Source organism: Diadema antillarum, unplaced genomic scaffold (genome assembly GCF_040938485.1).
Source record: "Diadema antillarum isolate AM-2024a unplaced genomic scaffold, OU_Dant_1.0 seq00000207_RagTag, whole genome shotgun sequence".
Taxonomy (NCBI): domain Eukaryota; kingdom Metazoa; phylum Echinodermata; class Echinoidea; order Diadematoida; family Diadematidae; genus Diadema; species Diadema antillarum.
Genome location: NW_027271266.1, coordinates 537 through 21,294, shown reverse-complemented (window position 1 = coordinate 21,294; position 20,758 = coordinate 537). Strand labels below are relative to the sequence as shown.

Sequence of the window (20,758 nt, the reverse complement as noted above, 5' to 3'; positions counted from 1 at the left end):
AGATCAAGCGCATCAAATCTTACAAAGTTACATGTTATCAATTGTTATCTTTTCTACAAGTGCATATCAACTGAATTATCTTGGTACTCGACAGTTTCTGAAGTTGGATAAGCTTCTTTCTCTTTATTTCCTGTGATAATCCCATCTTTGATATTATGTAAATGTATACTTAAGACAAGTCTGTCTGGCATTGAATATACAATGCTTTTGATTTGAATGTGTTTAAAAAAAAATAATGTTAAAAGGAAGTTTCACATGACGAAAGGAATGATTAAATGTAGAAATAAGATTTTCTTTTCTTCTCTTGATGATTGCAGTCTCTGAGCCTTTAGCGCCAATTCCATCGATCACCATTCTGCAAACTACAGTTCACAGTCTTTGGCATCATGGCGTTCAGCTATTCAGTGAAGAGAATTTGCTGTGCTCCAGGTAGACTAGCCCCGCACCTGAAGGCTGCTCACTTCCCCAGTGGCCGCCCTCCAGTGCTCTGCTGCACGATCCTTCCCAAATCACCTCATGCCTTACCACACCCTGGCAAAGCTCTTGGCATCGCCTCTGTTGGTGGCAACAACATTCACGTCTGCCACAAAAGCTTCTTCTCGCGGTGGTCCGCCTCAACAACACAGGCCAAAGAGCAAGCGACTAGCTCAGCGACTCCGGAGGATGCAGGAAGTGGAGGAGGCAGTGCCAAGGAGAGCTCTGAGATGAAGATGGAGACAGAAAAGGTTGAGGTTGACGAGGATGAGTCCATCATCCCAACGACGGATGAGAAGGGCCAGCCGCTTAGCAACTGGAGCCGAATGAAGATCATGATGAAGACGTACGGATACGTCATCATTCCCGTGCACTGGGTGATAGCACCAATCTGGTTCGGAGCCTTCTACTACACTATTAAAATGTGAGTTCAGTGCTCAGAGCTGATCAAAAGTTGTGTGGAAGTAAAAGTAGATGCACAGGAATGTATCAGCCCAGTTCCCACTTGATATTTGAATATATTTTTTAAAGCTACATAATCCCTGCTACCAAAATCGAACAGCTAAAAAAAAAAAGGTAGTTGATGATAGATATTAGATGATGAAACAAGAAAGATGGTACATTATTCAGGTTGCTTTGAAGGATGCTGGATATAGAGGTACAGTAACAAAGTGATTGCAATATGAAATGAATACAGCATAGCTGCCAGATACCAAGGTAATGATTAGATAAAAGAACTAGCAAGACCTGACCCATATTTATGTACAATTTCACTTTCTCATTTCCACATAAGCTGTCGGCCATCATTTGCTGTCCCATGTGTCTGCAAAAATCATTTGTGAAAAAAAAAAATGTCAAAGTGGCAGAAGTGCATTACTTGGTCATTATTTTCACCCGAACTTGGTGATTGTATGTCAAGTAATGTGAAACAAAACCCAAAGTTTAGAGTCTTATTCAAATTAATTTATTTACGTTGATGTGGGGCAATTTGTCAATCAGTAGCAATGAAAAATAATTGGAGATTATTTTACGTGCATATTACATTCAGACTTCAGAAGAACTGCTTCACAAGTGTAATACCCCTTAAGCCTGTTACAAAATGGTTTGAGCAAAATTATTTTTTAATGAGTAGATACCACACACTACAATACCCTGTGAATGTAATGTATCTGTAGAACTGTATGTAAAAAAAGGAAGAAAATCAAATTTGATATTGGTTGTGTTATTGCCTTTGCAGGGGAGTTGATATCGGACCTTTCCTGAGTGCAATCGGTGTTAGCGACCACCATGTGGAGAGTTTGCGCAACTCCAAGGCCAGTACGGCCCTGATGGCCTACGCCCTCTACAAGATCTTCACGCCACTGCGCTACACCGTCACACTGGGTGCCACTGAGATGACCATCCGGCGGCTACGGAAGATGGGCTACATCCGGCCCCACCCGCCCAAGGAAAAGAGCTATCGGGACTCCTTCCGGGAGACTGTCACCGAGATGAGGGACAAGATCAAGGAGAGGCAGGACTCTGTTGGCCAATGAGGGCGCACTTCGCTGGCTAGCATGTCTCATGTGCGAACCATATCAGATAATTGTTGCCAATTTGAATTGATGAATTGCACTTTGAATCCACAAGCAAAGGATCAATGAAAAATATGCAGTGCCTGGTGATGCTTGTAATCCATAACTATTTGTGTGTGCATAGTGCAATGCATAGCATCCATTCATGTGACTGATCCAGTGAAGGACATTCTATACTGTCGTGAGATCATACTTATTATGTGACTTCTCAGTCAATGAGCAAAAAATTTAAAGGTGCATCTAGTAGCCTTCTCATGACTAGTACACATTATGTAATGAAGCAGGACAAAGTCAACAAGAAGTAAATGATAATCTGGTTTTGAATACATATAGGTCATGCTTTGAACTTCAGATTATGGTTTGTGCACTATATTGGCTTGGCTTCAGCCTTCTTGGTGTAAATTTGCGGCACTATGCTGTACTAGTGCATTTACCATCACTCAAAGTGTCTGAACAGCTAGTGGTGAAGTGGCGGTATATCAATCAAGATTTTGGCAGAAGCTTTAGTAGATATAGCTCTACAGACATACATGTATATCTCACTTCTTGTACCGCCAGTTAGTGTGTGTTCAATTCAAAGTCATTTCATGGGAAGAGTTTCTACAAATACATGTACTTTGTGCTCATAAAGTACGGTGATACCCTTCCACCTTACTATACTGCTGCTGAAAGTCAGTTTGATCATGACAGCTACCCTTCCAAAAGCATTTGCGAATGGAACGGTACCAGAAATTACTCCCAAAAGTGTCAAATTCATGGCAATTTGCCTCTCAATACATAACAGAATTTACTAAAGTCAGCTGTGCACTGGCAGCAACACAATGGTGTATGGAATACCCCTTGACTGGTCTTCTAAGTCACTCCCTGATATAAGTTGGTAGTGTGAAGCAGATAACAACTTTTATACCACCAGGAGTGAAATATTCATGTGTCAAATCATCCAAGGAAATCATATGAATATTTGTGTACATGATTCATTGTTCCGTTGATCCTATTAGTTGAGTAAGGAATTTGTTCTGCTTTCAAATTTCTTTCATTTCTTAATTTTTTTGAGAGACAACAGGATAAGGCAGCTTTTATACTGTATTTCAGTATTGTGTCCTACTATATAGCAAGCATAGTTTATGACTTGAGAGTTGGGAGACAATTTCATGCATGGTACAATCCGTGATCAAAAATAACATAACGATGGACTGAGAAATATTGGTAATCCCTCTTCAAGAAGTAAGGTTAGCCCTTTTCCACTTTGAAGGCAATATAATACATCTCTACATTGTATTTTTGTTTTTTCACTGTTAAAGTCAATATTTGATATGTTTTAGTGTTCCAAATACCAGTTCACTCATGAAATTCTGGAAAGTAAAACCACTGTAAAAGAAATGACGTATACGGTATCTTGTCATTCAAAATTTTTATTGCAGGTAACCTTTTTACTAAAGTACGAAGCTGGCTATGAATTAATAAGGTTATTGATGTAATTTTTGAAATTCATAGACTCCTGAACTGTTGCATGTGGTGCATTTATGGAAAAAAAGAAATCGTTGGTCAGTATCTACTTATGAATCTAAGTTTGCATGTGGTATTCTGTAGCTATTACATATTAGTCAACCTTAATCATGTCCATGCAGCATCAGTTAATCACTCAGATAGTCAGTACTTCGTACAAGGCCTTATTGAATGTGTAACAAATTGAGAATCAGACAGCTAGGCAGTAAAACTGCGGGTGCTGAAGAGACTTTAATTTGGTCAAATGGATCGATGACATTCATATACGTGAAGTTGACTGTATTGAGTGCTATAGGAGCAAAGCAGTCAAGTCAACCTGATTTTGCCGGAGGCTTCCTTAAAGCATCAATATCTCTTTGTGTCTGGATGAGAGGTTATAAAATCTCTCTGACTTGGGAATTACTTTTCCCCGTGCAGATGCATGTAAAATGCAAGCATCTCTCAGATTGCTCCTTGGGATCTCCTAATTTTGATAGTGAATGTTGGCGGCCCTTTAAAACTGGGTGAATTTTTACCTTTTTTTTTTAAAATGTCATGTTCATACAAAAGTATGCTGGAATGATATTGTTGAAATTACATGTAATGCATGATTTGAAGTTCAAGAAACAATGTACATTTGCACTTTCTTCGCGGTGTGTGCTTTTCTGTGATTTGTCATTTGTCGCTCAGTACTTCCCATGATAAATACGTGGGCAGCTTTCTTTGAGTGATGAAGTTTGCTTCATCAGGATTGACCTGTGGCATATAATGCCGGAGTAATACAGTAGAATGTGAGAGTTGGCACTGTGTGGGTGCCTGTCTTGTACAGTGTAAAAGACAATCAGGACTAACCCAGCCTACACATATGTAGAGTATAAAAATGCCTGAAGGTTGTATTTCTGCCTATTGTTTCCTAAATAAATGCATAAATGGATATAAATATATCATAACCCATCTTTCCTGCATTAAAACAAACTACCAGATCCAGCTGAAACCTCGTGCACATCTACAGTATATGAAAAACCAGACTCTCCCCCTCCCCCTTCAGCTGAATATATTCCCTCACCATCTGGCATTTGTCATTCATCATGTTCCATTGCCAACACTGTGCCACAGTTATACATGTATCTGCTTGATAATGCTCAGGTACATGTATATTCCAACAAAGCATGGTGGGAATCGAGCGTATGGACGAGGAAACCTCACATTGTCCTGATGGGGTCATTGCACTCCACTGTTAGCCTCCTCCACAAGAAGTTTGAAATGGGATTTCAATAATGCAGTGGAAGAACCAACAATTTTGAAGCATCAACGTCCATCCTCGATGGAAAGTGGTGTAACTGCAGATATTCTCTGTAGCTGAGCACATTCCTGGGAATTGCTGGGTTAAATAGTACCAGGACATACTTGATTCTCACAATAGTTGGAAAAAAAGAAGAAGAAGAAAAGAAATAGCCCACATGGCTTATTTGTGAGGTTTATTTGCAATGTCAAATGTAATACAATGTTGTATACCATGTTTAGTTTATACAATGATGGTATAATCTTAAACATCTGCATGTATATGATACTTTATGCAAAATATCTCAAAATGCTAAACATAGAGGCAATATAAGCTTAAATAATTACAATGATCCCACAAACATACTGCATATACTTCCAACAAAAAAAAAAAATACAGTGCACTACAATTACAATACAGTTTGTACAATAATTCATAGAGTGAAGAGGTAGGTTTTGAGTCTGTTTTATTTAAATGTGTACAAGGTTTGTGGGCTTCAGAATCTAGACAGAGAGACTATCACACAGTGGGGGCAGGGGCACAAATGGAAAAAGCTTTGCCGCGTGTGTGAGCGAGGACCCGGAGCAAGTGGCAAGTAAAGCTGTGGATGACACACACATTGGTTTCAAGGACCACAATTAATTCCACAAATCAATTCAAGGACCTGCATATGTGCTACATGATCAATGTGAAATTATGAAAAATTGTCTGGACTTACGCTCTAGATTTCCACATGCGAGCCATTGACAACAAAGTCAAGATAGCGTGCATTCAATCAGACAATGCAATTGCGATAAATCCGTATGAATTTTAAAAGTACAACACACCACAACACACTACATTGTACACCAAAGAAATGCAGTCATATCATAGAGACAGAACAGTAGGTCCATCATGTTTTTCTTCTTTTTTCTTTTTTCTTTTTTTTAAATAAAGAAATGACCTTCAACAGACCATTGATAAGGGTATGGCATCTCTAGTGTGCGCTATACTCTGCGCATTGAACGAAGACTAGCTGATGATCACATTTCTGAAGGATGGCAGACAACGACACGACCAAACCCGACACAACAACCACTCCCGTCGAATCGGCAAACGACGACGAGAAGCAGGCTGGAGAAGCAGAACCTACCAGAGATCTAAGTGTGCTGCTGGATGATGGTAAAAATTCGCAGATGCTTCTCTGTGAACGCTGTGGGAGTAAGATGTTACTGCCTGGATTAGCGGAATTTGTTACCAAGGACGTACGTAGTCCCATCCCTTCATAACCTTGTATGCTGCGATATAAGTCTCAGTACCAGTATTGCAGTAAAGTTTATGGCAGTAACACCATTATTTATTGGCAAAATAATGATATAATACAAAGGAATATTGATACAATGAATACGGGACAGTGCGTTTACATTACTAATACATGAGCATGCGCTGTACTGTAACTCGTATGAAATGTTTTCCTTCATGTGAATGTATCTAGGGTCTACGACATTTTCTTTCCCTGGCCCATACCGGCCTGGCTGGAACATTGTATTCAACAAAAAATAGTTTCTAAGTTTCAACAACAGACAAATGACATGCATGTCCAACAGAACCTGTTAAAGCAGATTTCACAATAATACCTTCACCAAAGTTTATTGTTTCTTTGTTTTTCAGTTGAATGTCAATCTGAGCAGCCTTTGCTGAGTTTGCATTGATTTAACATTAATATGTCTTTTTGTAATCGAAACTATGAATGCACATGTACAGTTTCAGTCTGATGTTTAGTTCAGAAAACAAAGAAACCCTTACCAGGCCTTATTAAATCAAATGTTGGTCTTGAGTAACCTTTTTTTTTTTCTTTTTTCTTTTTTTGATATTTCAATGATTTCCAGAGACTCCAACCCCAAGCACCTTCTGATCTGGAGATTCTCCTGCCCGAAACCCCTAGCAAACGAGAGACTCCAGCTAGCAGCTTGATGTGTGCAAAGCGCGAAGTTCCTAGGGTTCTAGATGTTCTCTGGTGCTATCTAAGGCTTATTTTTTCAACATATGATAGCAATAAGTAAGAAATCCTTTCCACCGGGGGACACAGAGCCAGGGTGGGAGAAATCAAATCTCAAGCGGGAGAACGGGAGATTTTGCAAAGTTGGGCTTTCGGCGGGAGATCTCCCGTCGAAAACGCGAACGTTGGAGTCTCTGGATTTCATTCAAATTATAATTATGAATTAACCCATTCTTGGTGTATTAAACATGAACAAAGACAACACCCCATATTAGACCGGGGGCCCAGAAGATTTATTCAGCTGAAAAGGGTCACACTTTTTATTGGTCTCATCATATAGGGATGTGTCCAAGGGTCAATAAAATGCATTGCTGGCAAGTCACATCCTGTACCGTAAGCCTAGGGACCACAAAAAGGGACCCCGAAAAATGGATTTATTCAGCCGAAGGGGGTCACGGACAAAAGTTGGTGGATATTGTTCCTTTGGGTGTACTTATCATGAAAACAGCAATGCCAGCTATTTTATCCTGTACGGGGCCCCAGACAGTAGCCCCAAAGGGCCCCAGAAATATGGTGTTATTCAGCTGAAAAGGGTCACAGCTAATTTCTTTTGCAATGGAAGTAGTTCCCATCAGAGATATCCAAAACACCAATGCCAGCTATTTTATCCTGTACGGGGCCCTAGACAGTAGCCCCAAAGGGCCCCATCCCCCATAGGCCTACGTACAAACACACACAAACATTGATTTTATTCAGTTGAAAAGAGTCACGGCTAATTTCTTTTGCAATTGAAGTAGTTCCCATCAGAGATATTTAAAACACCAATACCAGCTATTTTATCCTGTACGGGGCCCCAGACAGTAGCCCCAAAGTGCCCCACCCCCCATAGGCCATACGTACAAACACACACAAACATTGATTTCATTCGTGCAGCTGAGAAGAGTCACGGCTAATTTCATTTGCATTGGAAGGAGTACCCATCAGAGATATCAAAAACACCAAAGTCAGCTATGTTATCCAGTACGGGGCCCCGGACAGTAGCCCCAAAGGAGCTTCCCCCCCCCCCCCCCCCAACACACACACCCACACTAGTTTCATTCAGCTGAAAAGAGTCACGGCTAATTTCTTTTGCAATGGAAGTAGTACCCATCAGAGATATCCAAAATACCAAAGCCAGCTATTTTATCCTGCACGGGGCCCCAGTCAGTAGCCCCAAATTGCTCCCTCCCCCCCCCCCCCCACACACACACATTGATTTTGTTCAGCTGAAAAGGGTCATGGCTACTTACTTTTACAATTGGTAGTAGGCATACTCATCAGAGATATCCAAAACACTAAACATTTGCTAAAGCCAGTTATTTTATCCTGTACGGGGTCCTAGACAGTAGCCCCGAAGTGCACCCCCCAACACACACACACACACACACACACACACACACACACACATTAGTTTCATTCAGCCAAAATGGGTCACGGCTAATTTCTTTTGCAATGGAAGTATACCCATCAGAGATATCCAAAGCACCAAAGCCAGTTATTTTATCCTGAACGGGGCCCCAGACAGTAGCCCCAAAGTGCCCCCCCCTCTACATATACACACACATACACACACACACACACACACACACACACACACACTAGTTTCATTCAGCTGAAAAGGGTCACGGCTAATTTCTTTTGCAATGGAAGTAGTACCCATCAGAGATATCCAAAATACCAAAGCCAGTTATTTTATCCTGTATGGGGCCCCGCACAGTATAGCCCCAAACACGGGTAATTTCTTTTGCACTGGAAGAAGTACCTATCAGAGATATTCAACACACCAACGCTAGTTATTTCATCCTGCACAGAGCCCTAGACAGTAGCTCCACAGTGTCCCATCCATTATACATGTACTGTGAATCAGCTGAAAATGGTCTTACAAATTCTTTTGTAACGTTAATATCAGGGCCTACTGAACAGAGATATCACAAACACTAAAGCAAGTCATCTTATCAGAGATATCACAAACACTAAAGCAAGTCATCTTATCCTGTATACGGGGTCCCGTAGGTTACAGTAGCAAAACACTCAAGAAATTTGCAAGGGAAGCATACTTCTGTATAGCGCACAACCAAGATGACCGTATTATACGAAAACCAGTCATTTCATCTTGCACTGGGCCCAGGTTACAGTAGCCATAAAGTGCCCCTCCCCCACATAATTATTATGACATCATTTAGCTGAAAAGAGTCATAGTTGTTTTTCTTTTACAATCGAAGTAGGCCGTAGTTTACATCATAGATACCCAAAACATCAAAGCCAGTTATGTTTTCCCAGCCAATTTTGCACTTTTGTTCGTTCATTGATTTTGATAGAAGGTTCGAATTCGTAAAATGGGTATTCAAATTGGCTGGTACCCTACGTTCATTCAAATTCGCCTTGACTTGCCGAAAAGTGTATTTCAGTCATTAAATTTCGCGAAAGACAGTCAAATTCCAAACGTGTTCATTCAAATTCAAATCATGTTTTTCTTTGTTTCAGACCTTTTTAACATGTGTTTCTATGTGTGTTTTCGTTTCATCTATAAATTACTGTTATAAAGCAGTAAAAGTGTCATATTTCTTATCTAGTATAACTGGATTTGGTTGTTCTGTAACCAGACTGGTAACGCTCCTTCTCTTTCATATACATGTCATTATAGGCATATACGTGTACCAGTAATGCAGCTTAACTTCATTTTTTATATAGTCATGACAGCACAATATATACAGACGTATATCTCTAGAAGACATGGAAAGAATTATAAAAAAAAAAAAAAAAACATTTGAGGATCATAACCTTGACTTCTTGTAACTGGCCGACCGCTCGGAATAAAGCGCTCGTAGCGGCCAGATAATTTGTGGCTTCTTACTTCTTTGGATTCAAAAGGCACGTTAAAAAATGGTGTCAAAGTCTCTTAAACGAATACGAAAACATGAAATGCTATGATGCTTACAAAACAATAACTACGACGAAAGAAAATAAGGAAAGAGGCCAAGCATGAACATAGGCCTATCTGTTTAATTGACTGCAGAACATGTTAAATTAGATGGCCAGAAATCAATTTGAATGAACGAGCGCAGCATGTAATCACGTGACTATATCATGAATTTATGAATGAACGGATAGTGGAATGGTAATTGTATTATATGGATTTCAGTTGAAAAAGTGTTATTTAGAATAAGGTTAGAGGTAATGTGAATGTTTCAAAATAAATTTGAATGAAGAGATTAATATGACATTGAACTACCATGTCATCTAGGCGAAGTTTTTGCTAAATTTAATTCAACATTAAAGAATTCGATTAAAAGAGGTGCGATATTGGCCCGGATGCAGGGCCCTTGACAGGTATAGCCCCAAGGTATTCCCACCCCATATGAATTAATTTTTTTTTAGGTGAAAACAGTCATGTATGCCTATTTTCCTTGGCAGTGGAATTCACAGCTGAGATACGTAAAACACAAACCCATCCAGTTAAGGGGCCCCCAGCCAGTAGCTGGAAAGTGCTCCCGTATTATCATAATCTAAGTGAAAAGAATCATTGCTATAATTTCTTTTGCAATGGAAGTAGTACTCAAGGAGGTATCAAAAACACCGAAACCAGTAAATATAGCTGTACGGGGCCCCACGGAGTGTTCCTAAAGTGTCCCCACATGTAATTCCACTATCAAGATCTGCATCCCGATCTATTCAATCTGTCAGATAGGGAGAGAGCGGCAAAAGTGTACGGGGACCGGGAGCATCGTAGCAGCAGCGTTTGGGTGATGGGGTTGGGTCTGGCAATTTTACAGATCGGGAAGAAATTTTGAACTGGTTCAAAATTTCTTCCTCATCTCCCCATCAAGATTGACCTATTTTGAATCGTAGCTCAAACGGGGAGAGAGCAGTGACCTTGTAAATACCGCAGGATGAGCGTAACAATTCCAGGTTTTTCTGACCGTAGTAACAGCGGCACAAGAACGGGAAATATAGTCTAAACTAGACACCGACGACATGGTCCCGCTGCTACGCCGCTTTCTTGATCAAAGCACGACCTTCCCGCTGTAACGACGCTCTCACTAAGTTCTCTACTCTCGTATAAAATCAAGGCCTGTTCCTACGACGCATCATTCCTGCTTCGATAACGCTGTTGGCCGCTTTAGCTACGCTGTTCCTACGCTTTCCCAGACTCAATTATGCACGTCTTCCGCTCTCGCCGCTCTAAAATCGAACGTAGCCGATACGCTGGAAAATGTTTGCCAGAAAAGCAAAACTGATGTTGATGAGGAGGGCGCGTTGTCGTTGTCGCGAAAATGAAGACGAAGGAGCGCATATTTAAGAAGAAGAGATGCACACAATAAAGAGAATAAAGCAAAACACTTTGGAGCTACTGTCTGGGGCCCAGTGCAGGATAAAATATCTGACTTTGGTATTTTGGATATCCGATGGGTACTACTTCCATTGCAAAAGAAATTAGCCGTGACCCTTTTCGGCTGAATGAAACCAGTATTATGTGTGTGTGTGTGTGTGTGTGTGTGTGTGTGTGTGTGTGTGTGTGTGTGTAGGGGGCACTTTGGGGCTACTGTCTGGGGCCCCGTACAGGATAACATAACTGGCTTTAGTGCTTTGGATATCTCTGATGAGTACTACTTCCGATTGCAAAGAAAGTAGCCGTGACCCTTTTCAGCTGAATAAAAAATTAATGTGTGTGTGTGGGGGGGGGGGGGGGGGGGGGAGGGGGTAACGGGACAATTTGGGGCTACTGTCTGGGGCTACTGTCTGGGGCCCCATGCAGGATAAAATAACTGGCTTTGGTATTTTGGATTTCTCTGATGGGTGTAACTAACTCCATTGCAAAAGAAATTAGCCGTGACCCTTTTTTCAGCTGAATGAAACTATTGTGTGAGTATGTGTGTTGGGGGGGGGGGGGGGGGGCACTTTGGGGCTACTGTCTGGGGCCCCGTACAGGACAAAATAACTGGCTTTGGTGTTTTGTATGTCTCTGATGGGTACTACTTCCATTGCAAATGGAATTAGCCGTTACTCTTATCAGCTGAATAAAGTCAATGTGTGTGTAAAAGAATCACTGCTATAACTTCTTTTGCAATGGAAGTAGTACTCAAGGAGGTATCAAAAACACCGAAACCAGTTATATAGCTGTACGGGGCCCCACGGAGTGTTTCTAAAGTGTCCCCACATGTAATTCCACTATCAAGATCTGCATCCCGATCTATTCAATCTGTCAGATCGGGAGAGAGCGGCAAAAGTGTACGGGGACCGGGAGCATCGCAGCAGCAGCGTTTGGGTGATGGGGTTAGATCTGGCAATTTTACAGATCGGTAAGAAATTTTGAACTGGTTCAAAATTTCTTCCTCATCTCCCCATCAAGATTGACCTATTTTGAATCGTAGCTCAAACGGGGAGAGAAGCAGTGACAGTGTAAATACCGCGGGATGAGCGTAACAATTCCAGGTTTTTCTGACCGTAGTAACAGCGGCACAAGAACGGGAAATATAGTCTAAACTAGACACCGACGACATGGTCCCGCTGCTGCGCCGCTTTCTTGATCAAAGCACGACCTTCCCGCTGTAACGACGCTCTCACTAAGTTCTCTACTCTCGTATAAAATCAAGGCCTGTTCCTACGACGCTTCATTCCTGCTTCGATAACGCTGTTGGCCGCTTTAGCTACGCTGTTCCTACGCTTTCCCAGACTCAATTATGCACGTCTTCCGCTCTCGCCGCTCTAAAATCGAACGTAGCCGATACGCTGGAAATGTTTGCCAGAACAGCAAAACTGCATGATGTTGATGAGGAGGACGCGTTGTCGTTGTCGCGAAAATGAAGACGAAGGAGCGCATATTTAAGAAGAAGAGATGCAAACAATAAAGAGAATAAAGCAAAACACTTTGGAGCTACTGACGGGACCCTGTGCAGGATAAGATATCTGACTTTGGTATTTTGATATCCGATGGGTACTACTTCCATTGCAAAAGAAATTAGCCGTGACCCTTTTCGGCTGAATGAAACCAATATATATGTGTGTGTGTGTGTGTGTGTGTGTGTGTGTGTGTGTGTGTGTGTGTGTGTGTGTAGGGGGCACTTTGGGGCTACTGTCTGGGGCCCCGTACAGGATAACATAATTGGCTTTAGTGCTTTGGATATCTCCGATGAGTACTACTTCCGATTGCAAAAGCAAGTAGCCGTGACCCTTTTCAGCTGAATAAAATCAATGTGTGTGTGTGTGTGGGGGGGAGGGGGTAAGGGGCAATTTGGGGCTACTGTCTGGGGCTACTGTCTGGGGCCCCATACAGGATAAAATAACTGGCTTTGGTATTTTGGATTTCTCTGATGGGTACTAATTCCATTGCAAAAGAAATTAGCCGTGACGAAACTATTGTGTGAGTATGTGTGTTGGGGGGGGGGGGGACACTTTGGGGCTACTGTCTTGGGCCCCGTACAGGACAAAATAACTGGCTTTGGTGTTTTTTATGTCTCTGATGGGTACTACTTCCATTGCAAAAGAAATTAGCCCTGAATCTTTTTTATTGAATAAAATCAACGTTTGTGTGTGTTTATACGTAGGCCTATGGGGGGTGGGGCACTTTGGGGCTACTGTCTAGGGCCCCGTACAGGATAAAATAGCTGGCATTGGTGTTTTGCATATTTCTGATGGGAACTACTTCCATTGCAAAAGAAATTAGCCGTGACCCTTTTCAGCTGAATAACACCATATTTCTGGGGCCCTTTGGGGCTACTGTCTGGGGCCCCGTACAGGATAAAATAGCTGGCATTGCTGTTTTCATGATAAGTACACCCAAAGGAACAATATCCACCAACTTTTGTCCGTGACCCCCTTCGGCTGAATAAATCCATTTTTCGGGGTCCCTTTTTGTGGTCCCTAGGCTTACGGTACAGGATGTGACTTGCCAGCAATTCATTTTATTGACCCTTGGCCACATCCTTACATGATGAGACCATCAAAAAGTGTGACCCTTTTCAGCTGAATAAATGCTCTGGGCCCCCGGTGTATATACCCATCTACCTCCATAGTGCCATACGTACAATTGTACCAACACCTGCAAAGAGCTCTTTGGGGTAGCTGTGGCATTTGCTTTCATCATGGGACCCAAAATTCTATATGGTTTTGATAATGTCTGGAGCCATCATAATCTATTCTAAACAACAATTCTCCGAGGTTTTTTTTAGTCGGAGCCCGTCATTTGGTTGTTTTTTGTTTTGTTTTCCAAGTGAACTATTGCATGAACTAGTTAGGGTACATAATGTCATAAAAACAATCCAGATCTTTGATGATTTTTGAAACTTACACATTGCCAAAATCATTGTCACAATTTCAAATCAATATTTATTCAAAATTGATTGACCTGATATTTGTAAGATACTTAATGTACATCTATGACTGGAATACAGTGCACTTCCATTACAACAAATATGGTTGTAACAAAATTTTGGATACAACAAAGTGAAATTCAGGGCCCAAAATTATCATCTAGATACCTTTTTACACTTTGTTAGTTTGGATATTTAAAAAAATGATAATAATAATGATATACAAAAGAAATTGCTAATCCCAAGGACTTCTAACGGTAGTCACCTGTAGCATTGATAAGCACTAGATTATGCTGTACAAGAAGAGAAAAGAAAAGAAAAAAGGTAATATCACAAGAAGGTTAATTCCTGAATGGTGAATAACTGGAATGCTGTATATTAAAGAGTACACGGATTCAACAACATCTGGTTAATTTTGCCAATAGGCAAATTACGATTGTTTATAATGGTCATGAGGACCTGTGAATGTCAGGTATGTGTAGCCCTCTCTTTTTCGTGTACTGTTCCGTCCGTCTGTCTGTACGTATATCTCTGTCTCTCATTCTCTTTCTCACTATCCCTCCCGTCTCCATTCATTACCTCTGCAACAGATTTTTCTGCCTTACATGAAGATCAAGTCTGAGCAGCAAAAGGCGACTGACGGGGAGGTTCTGAAAGACCACTGGGTAGTGCCGGACATGTTCACCTTTGAGAACATTGGATTCACAAACACAGTGCAAGGCACCACCAAGTACTTGATATGTGCAGACTGTGAGGTGGGCCCCGTTGGATTCCACGACCTGGCGGACAGGACCAAGTTCTTCATTGCACTTGATCGAGTCAAGCATGAAGCTACTTAGTGGGGCAGCCATCACTGCTGCATACTGTTGCTCGGTAAGAATGGACTTATTGTGATCCTGCTTTCAAAGTTATCACTTGTCTCGTGTGGAAGTGTCCAACAATCTGTGAGCCTGGCATTCCTGCTCGTCTTTCTTCAGCGAAGTTTCGATCCAAGCAGTAAAGACACTTATGCATAATAATATATTTTCTCAGTATGTCACTGTCATGGAAATATGTGTATACGTAGGTGTACACCTTTTGAGTGGAGTATCCTTGTAAGGATTGTCATTGTTTGATGCAATCCTAGTTGCATTTTAACCATACATGTCTCCATCCACCTATAGATATCTTTCCAAGTATCATTCTGTTTTGCATCGTCCTACTGCTGTGGTGTTCAAGTTACGACTTTCAGGCTGTGAAAGTATGTGTAAATGTCACTGATCCAGTGCCTAGTGCCATCTGCGTAATATGCCCTTAATAGATCAGAGAATGTACTATGGATATTGTGTCTTCATCTTCTCTTTTGCCAAAAGCCTCGTAGAATATTATTCCAAGCGAACCAGTGTAGTGTGTTTCTTAAAGGTAGATGAATGTGTGTGTAACATTTTGCAGCAAGAACTACTTCTTGGTATGCAGCTCTGGTGCATTTTATTGAGTGGATTGAATAAATAGCAGATCTTGTCCTAGCTCCTCATCCACACCAGGGAGGTGGAAGACACCTCCCTGTCCACACTCTGCATTCTGCCAATTTCTGTTTGACAATTTTGAAGTGTAACATGCCACTGTGCTTTCAATTTGCAAAATGAGCACAGTGTTTCTTTTATCTGAATAAAGCGGAGTTCCTTGAAATTATCTTCAAATTCAACACAAGGAGCAAAAGTTTGGTTTAACAAAACTGCTAAATGTAATTGTAGAAAATTTTCTCGTCATGAGTTATGCTTATAAATCAAACTCAATAGACAAAAATGATATTTCAGACAAACATTAGGGCCACTCCAACATGCAAGCACCACAAGAATGAAACTGGCAAGAATTACAAGTAACTTTTCTGATCACAGTCAGAAGACATGCCCTGTAATTAGGCTTGCTTCACATTCTTACAATTTTGGGGGCATTGTCAGCATTTGTGTGAATGATCCATTCTGTGCATGCCAGGTTGGCTAAGCAAACTTGCAGCTCTTGGAACATGAGAGCAGGAGATATACACTGCAACTGGCTGATGCATAGCTAGAGATACATATTTCTTGTATCAAGAGAATGTGTTTGACATCATGTGAACAAAATATCATTGGATTTTATGTTGCTGAGATCACTCTTTGAAGCATGCAAAGGGCTTACTTGCGAGTATTTACTGAAAATTCCCAGATATCTTGACAGTAGATATGTATGTCCACATTGATATGTGTGTCCACATTTGAACAAAACTGAGCAAACAGTCTGGACAACTGAAACCAGCAGAATATCAAAGAAAATTTTAACAGTCCCACCAAGACAACTGCGAGAGACATTGATTAATATTTCTACCGTGGGAGATGCATGAAACTCACACCCTTCCTCCTCAGCTTTTTTCTAGGGCATTTTCAGGATATCCAATTTGCAAACTCACGAACCATCAGCGGTGGTAAGCAATCTCCCATTTTGCTCTTGAAGTCCATGATTTGACAGTGCTCCAGAATTCATTCATAATTATAATTTAAGCATTTGCAAAGACACATTCCTGTTATTGACTAATTATGAGTATCAGATGTACAAAGTATATGTGTATGGAGTGTGGAATGTAATTTGACATGATACATTAACAACACTAAATTTTGACATGCATAAGAGGCAGTGTTACTTCTCAGGAAGCTTACACAAGGATTTTAAGCTATTGTATAGCAGCTTTTCCTTTCACCTCCAGGCAATCTGGCATTTTGTGTCTTGATTGCAAGATTCTTTCCGTGCAAAAGTGTACAAAAGTATGCATACAGTTCACTCCTGTTATAATGAACACAGTAATAACAAAATTGTGGTTACAACGAAATAAAATTCAGGCCACAACATTACAGGTTTTTTGTTTTTTATTTATTTGTTAGGTTATAACGAAATGTCTATAACTTAAGAAAAAATAATTGGTCCTGAGAACTTCGTTATAACAGGAGTCAACTGTACTTAGTTATTTGTATTTTTCACAAATATTGGCAAAAAAGTGCAATTTCTATGTCTTTTTATATTAGTGAATTGAGTTTTACAAACTTGTGCTGGTTATATTAGATACCTGTAGTACTTTTTTTTCTCTCTAGAGCATCTCAAGTGAAAATAACAGATATACGTGTACTTGTACTGACAATCTGATGGTGCATCTTCTTTATCCCCTTCCTTTTGTAAAGGTAGCATTTTGTGTACTGAACGTCAGTAAGTATAATATCTACTTAAAACCTCAGTTTTGTGAATGACTAACTCATTTTTTTTTTTCAATTTAAGACATTGTTTTATTTATGAATTGTTATGGTTTTTATATGTATCATCTGACACTGAAATTGTGGCCCACACTTGGCAAGAAGTCAAAGGTGGAAGTTGGTGTGATGCATATGTAGCAGGCCATGGAATTCAAGCTCACTGTCACAAGCAAAATCCTTTTCAACTCAAGTTGGTTGTTATATTTTGTGTATTTATTTTTGTTCCTGCGTACGGATTACATTGTCATTGTTGACCTCTGTCATGAAGGTGATAACAACAGCCAGTGATGCTTGAGGTCACAGGGTTCAAAATATCTTCTGCACTGATATCGAAACTAACAGTACGATGTGACTGTGTCCAAAGCAGGGACAATATTTTAGTGCAACTGTGAATGGTTTAATACTACAGTTGAATTTAGATTCTGGACATTAACAGACAAGAAAGAAAGAAAAAATTTATGTGTACTGCATAATATAATAATGTTATTGCAAGCCCTGGCATGTCTTATGCAGTCTCTTTAACATAGTGTTCTTTCAGTGCCATAGCTTGCAAAATTTTTATTGCAGAGACTCCAACCCCAAGCACCTTCTGATCTGGAGATTCTCCCGCCTGAAACCCCTAGCAAATGATAGACTCCGACTTGATGTGCGCAAAGCGCGAAGTTCCTTGTGGCCAGGTCCAGCTCTAGGGTTCTAGATGTTATCTCATGCTATCTCAGGCTTATTTTTCAACATACGATGACACTAAGTGAGAAATCATTTCAAGCGGGAGAATAGCAGATTTTGTGAAAAATGGGCTGTCGCCGGGATATCTCCCGTCGAAAGCGGGAGAGTTGGAGTCTCTGTTGTTGGTGAAAAGTTAGCAACCATAAAATTTGCAAAATATTTTCTTGTTTCCCGTAGTGCCTGAAGGGATTATCCTTTGCCGTGTGAGCAAAGATTAGCTTTGGAGTCAAATAGTGAGCTGACAAGAGTCTTTGTGAAAGACAGTCCGATTTTCAGAGTGTTATAGGGCAAATGTGGCATTCACACGTTCCCTGAAAGTACATGTGTGTGTTTGCTTTATTAAAATGGCGGTCGTTCAGTGTACCTTTGAAATGGTGTTCAGCAAACATATTATTACAGTGTATGATGGTACTGCAACTGGTGCAGTCCAGCAACCCTGTTGGCCTTTGTTCCCTCAGTCGTGTGGGTAAACATTGTATATCACATGGTAAGACCAATTAAAAGATAGCATGTAAAACTCATGATACATGTGTACATGTGCATCACTCTTTGATGAATGGTGAATGAAAACAAGAAACAACGACAATAAAACAAAGCACATCCCTACGTCTTCATTCTGTGAAAGAAGGCATCAGATACCAGTAAGGTCTAAACAGACTTACTCGTATGTATTCCACCAAAATTGACACATACAGCTGTAGTCTAGTGGATCTTAGAATTGTTAGTTTGTTTGGGTTTTTTGTTTGTTAGTTTTTGTTTTTGTTTTTGTTTGCTAAAATAATAACGCTACCAGACAGAATTCACTTGAAGGGTTTTGTGTTTTCATTTTTTTTTTATTAGTTTGTTTTTAGGGAGCAACCTTTTTGTAATTTACATATGTAATGGTTTGAGGACGATATCTGTTCAAGTGAAACAGATCTTATTGCTGTAATTCACGTGTGGTGCTGCAAGATATTCACAAAGAATTCATTACTTTTTTCCCATCACTTGATTGCAAAAGTGATTTCCTTCCGAGAAGAGGAAAGTGTAGATAAAGGAGGCGTCTCCCGTTCCACATGCCTTGTGAAAGCGCTCCGTGGCGGTCGTCACTGTCAGTCTGTCAGCCAACCAACGCGGAGAGTAGCGATATGTTAAACTACCCCATCTATTGACCTCCTGACGCACAATGTTCCCGTCCTAGTGATTGCTGCGACGCGACAGGAAATCGACCACCATGAGGAACACACGGTGCCGGTAGTGATACATGTGTAAATCGAAAGTGACTAAGACCGGCAGAGAGAGGGAGAGAGATAGAGAGAGTGAGAGGGGAAAACCCAGGGAGAAGGGGGAGAGCCACGTGTCTGATGGAGAAAAAATTGAAGAGAGCAAAAACGTTTTCGAAGTCTCGTTCATTCCAGTAAATTCAAAACTTGCGGTTTCAATTAGTAACATGTCCTAGATTTTGTGAGTGACCATGCCGTGCAAAGAAGCGACTACATGTATATCCGTTGAGGTTAGAAGAAAGAAAGAAGAAGAGAATAGAGGAGAGTATCATCCCACAGAGTTATCTTCCATTGGCAAACGGCATTATGCTAAACACTACCTTTCATACATGTAGTTTTAATCTCTTGTAGGACCAGTGTCTTTATCTTGCATTTGTATTAAAAAAGGAAAAAAAAAAAGAAGAAGGACATGAATTTGCCGGAGACTTTGTCGAGGATGTTACAAATGCCATGTCGTCTAATACCCTCATCACGACTCTATGAACTACCAGCAAGACTGTATTGCATTATAGGGTCTGAAGCATATCAGTTATCTCCAGATGGCCGTACAACTTTCTTCGTCTTCTTCTCGCAGCTATGATAGTATGTAGTATTATAATGATAGTAATGATGATAAAACGCATTGGCCCGAGAGAACCGGACCTGAGACATGTTAGATCGGAAAGATCATTCGTAAACAACTTCTTGGCGCCGCAGGTCAATCATACCCCCGAAGTTCATTGTCGTGACTGGCATGACCGCACTGGCGCCGGAGCGATAGTGTTTCTTTAAGGTCTGCAGCTTCAAGAGGTGTACTCCTATGTTGTTCATTGTCTGGCTTGGATGAAACAAAAAACGATCTTCATAAAACTGGTCATCTTGTTCTTTATCATTCTTTGTTCTCTTTCAACCAGGATATCACCTCTCTTTGTTTTGAGTGTGTGTTTTTTCCGTAAGTGTGAGAAATACTTTATTTTTTTTTGTTTGTTTTTGTTTTTGTTTATAGTACCATTCATTTCGAGTACAGTCTGCTGGACTGGTCTAGTTAGAATGTCTTTTGGTCATCTTGTTTTTCATCAGTGTTGTTCTCTTTAAACCAGGATATCACCTTTTTTTGTTTGGGTGTGCGTGTGTGTTTCCGTAAGGTGAGAAATACTTTATTCATCTTTTGTTTTTGTTGTTGTTTATCGTACCATTCATTTTGATTACAGTCTGCTGGACTGGTGTGGTGTCTTTTTAACCAATAACATGGATCACATTTCTTTTTTTTATGTTTGAGAGTGTTGTGTTTGTGTGTCTGCATGATTGCGAAGAGTTGCCAAAAGTATCAGCGAATGGTGGGAAAAAATCCTTCGCACGCGACTCCAAATGTTTTGCAAGGGGCACTATGAA

General features: G+C 40.6%; 2 protein-coding genes across 2 annotated transcripts; both read left to right on the top strand.

The window, feature by feature from the left end:
* Window positions 1-386: 386 nt before the first annotated feature.
* On the top strand, window positions 387-4,046 carry LOC139728968 (protein FAM210A-like). Its single transcript, XM_071639893.1, has 2 exons — window positions 387-898; window positions 1,712-4,046. Exons 1-2 carry the CDS (start codon window positions 387-389, stop codon window positions 2,007-2,009), a joined length of 810 nt encoding a protein of 269 aa, XP_071495994.1. The 3' UTR covers window positions 2,010-4,046.
* Window positions 4,047-5,852: 1,806 nt separating this feature from the next.
* Window positions 5,853-15,600, top strand: LOC139728966 (guanine nucleotide exchange factor MSS4-like). Its single transcript, XM_071639892.1, has 2 exons — window positions 5,853-6,059; window positions 14,733-15,600. Exons 1-2 carry the CDS (start codon window positions 5,853-5,855, stop codon window positions 14,979-14,981), a joined length of 456 nt encoding a protein of 151 aa, XP_071495993.1. The 3' UTR covers window positions 14,982-15,600.
* The last annotated feature ends 5,158 nt before the right edge of the window (window positions 15,601-20,758 follow it).

Coding starts and splice junctions, on each gene's coding strand:
- LOC139728966 (XM_071639892.1), top strand. CDS start 5,853: ATGGCAGACAACGACACGACCAAACCCGACACAACAACCACTCCCGTC. Junction 6,060..14,732: donor CGGAATTTGTTACCAAGGAC/GTACGTAGTCCC, acceptor CCTCTGCAACAG/ATTTTTCTGCCTTACATGAA.
- LOC139728968 (XM_071639893.1), top strand. CDS start 387: ATGGCGTTCAGCTATTCAGTGAAGAGAATTTGCTGTGCTCCAGGTAGA. Junction 899..1,711: donor TTCTACTACACTATTAAAAT/GTGAGTTCAGTG, acceptor TTGCCTTTGCAG/GGGAGTTGATATCGGACCTT.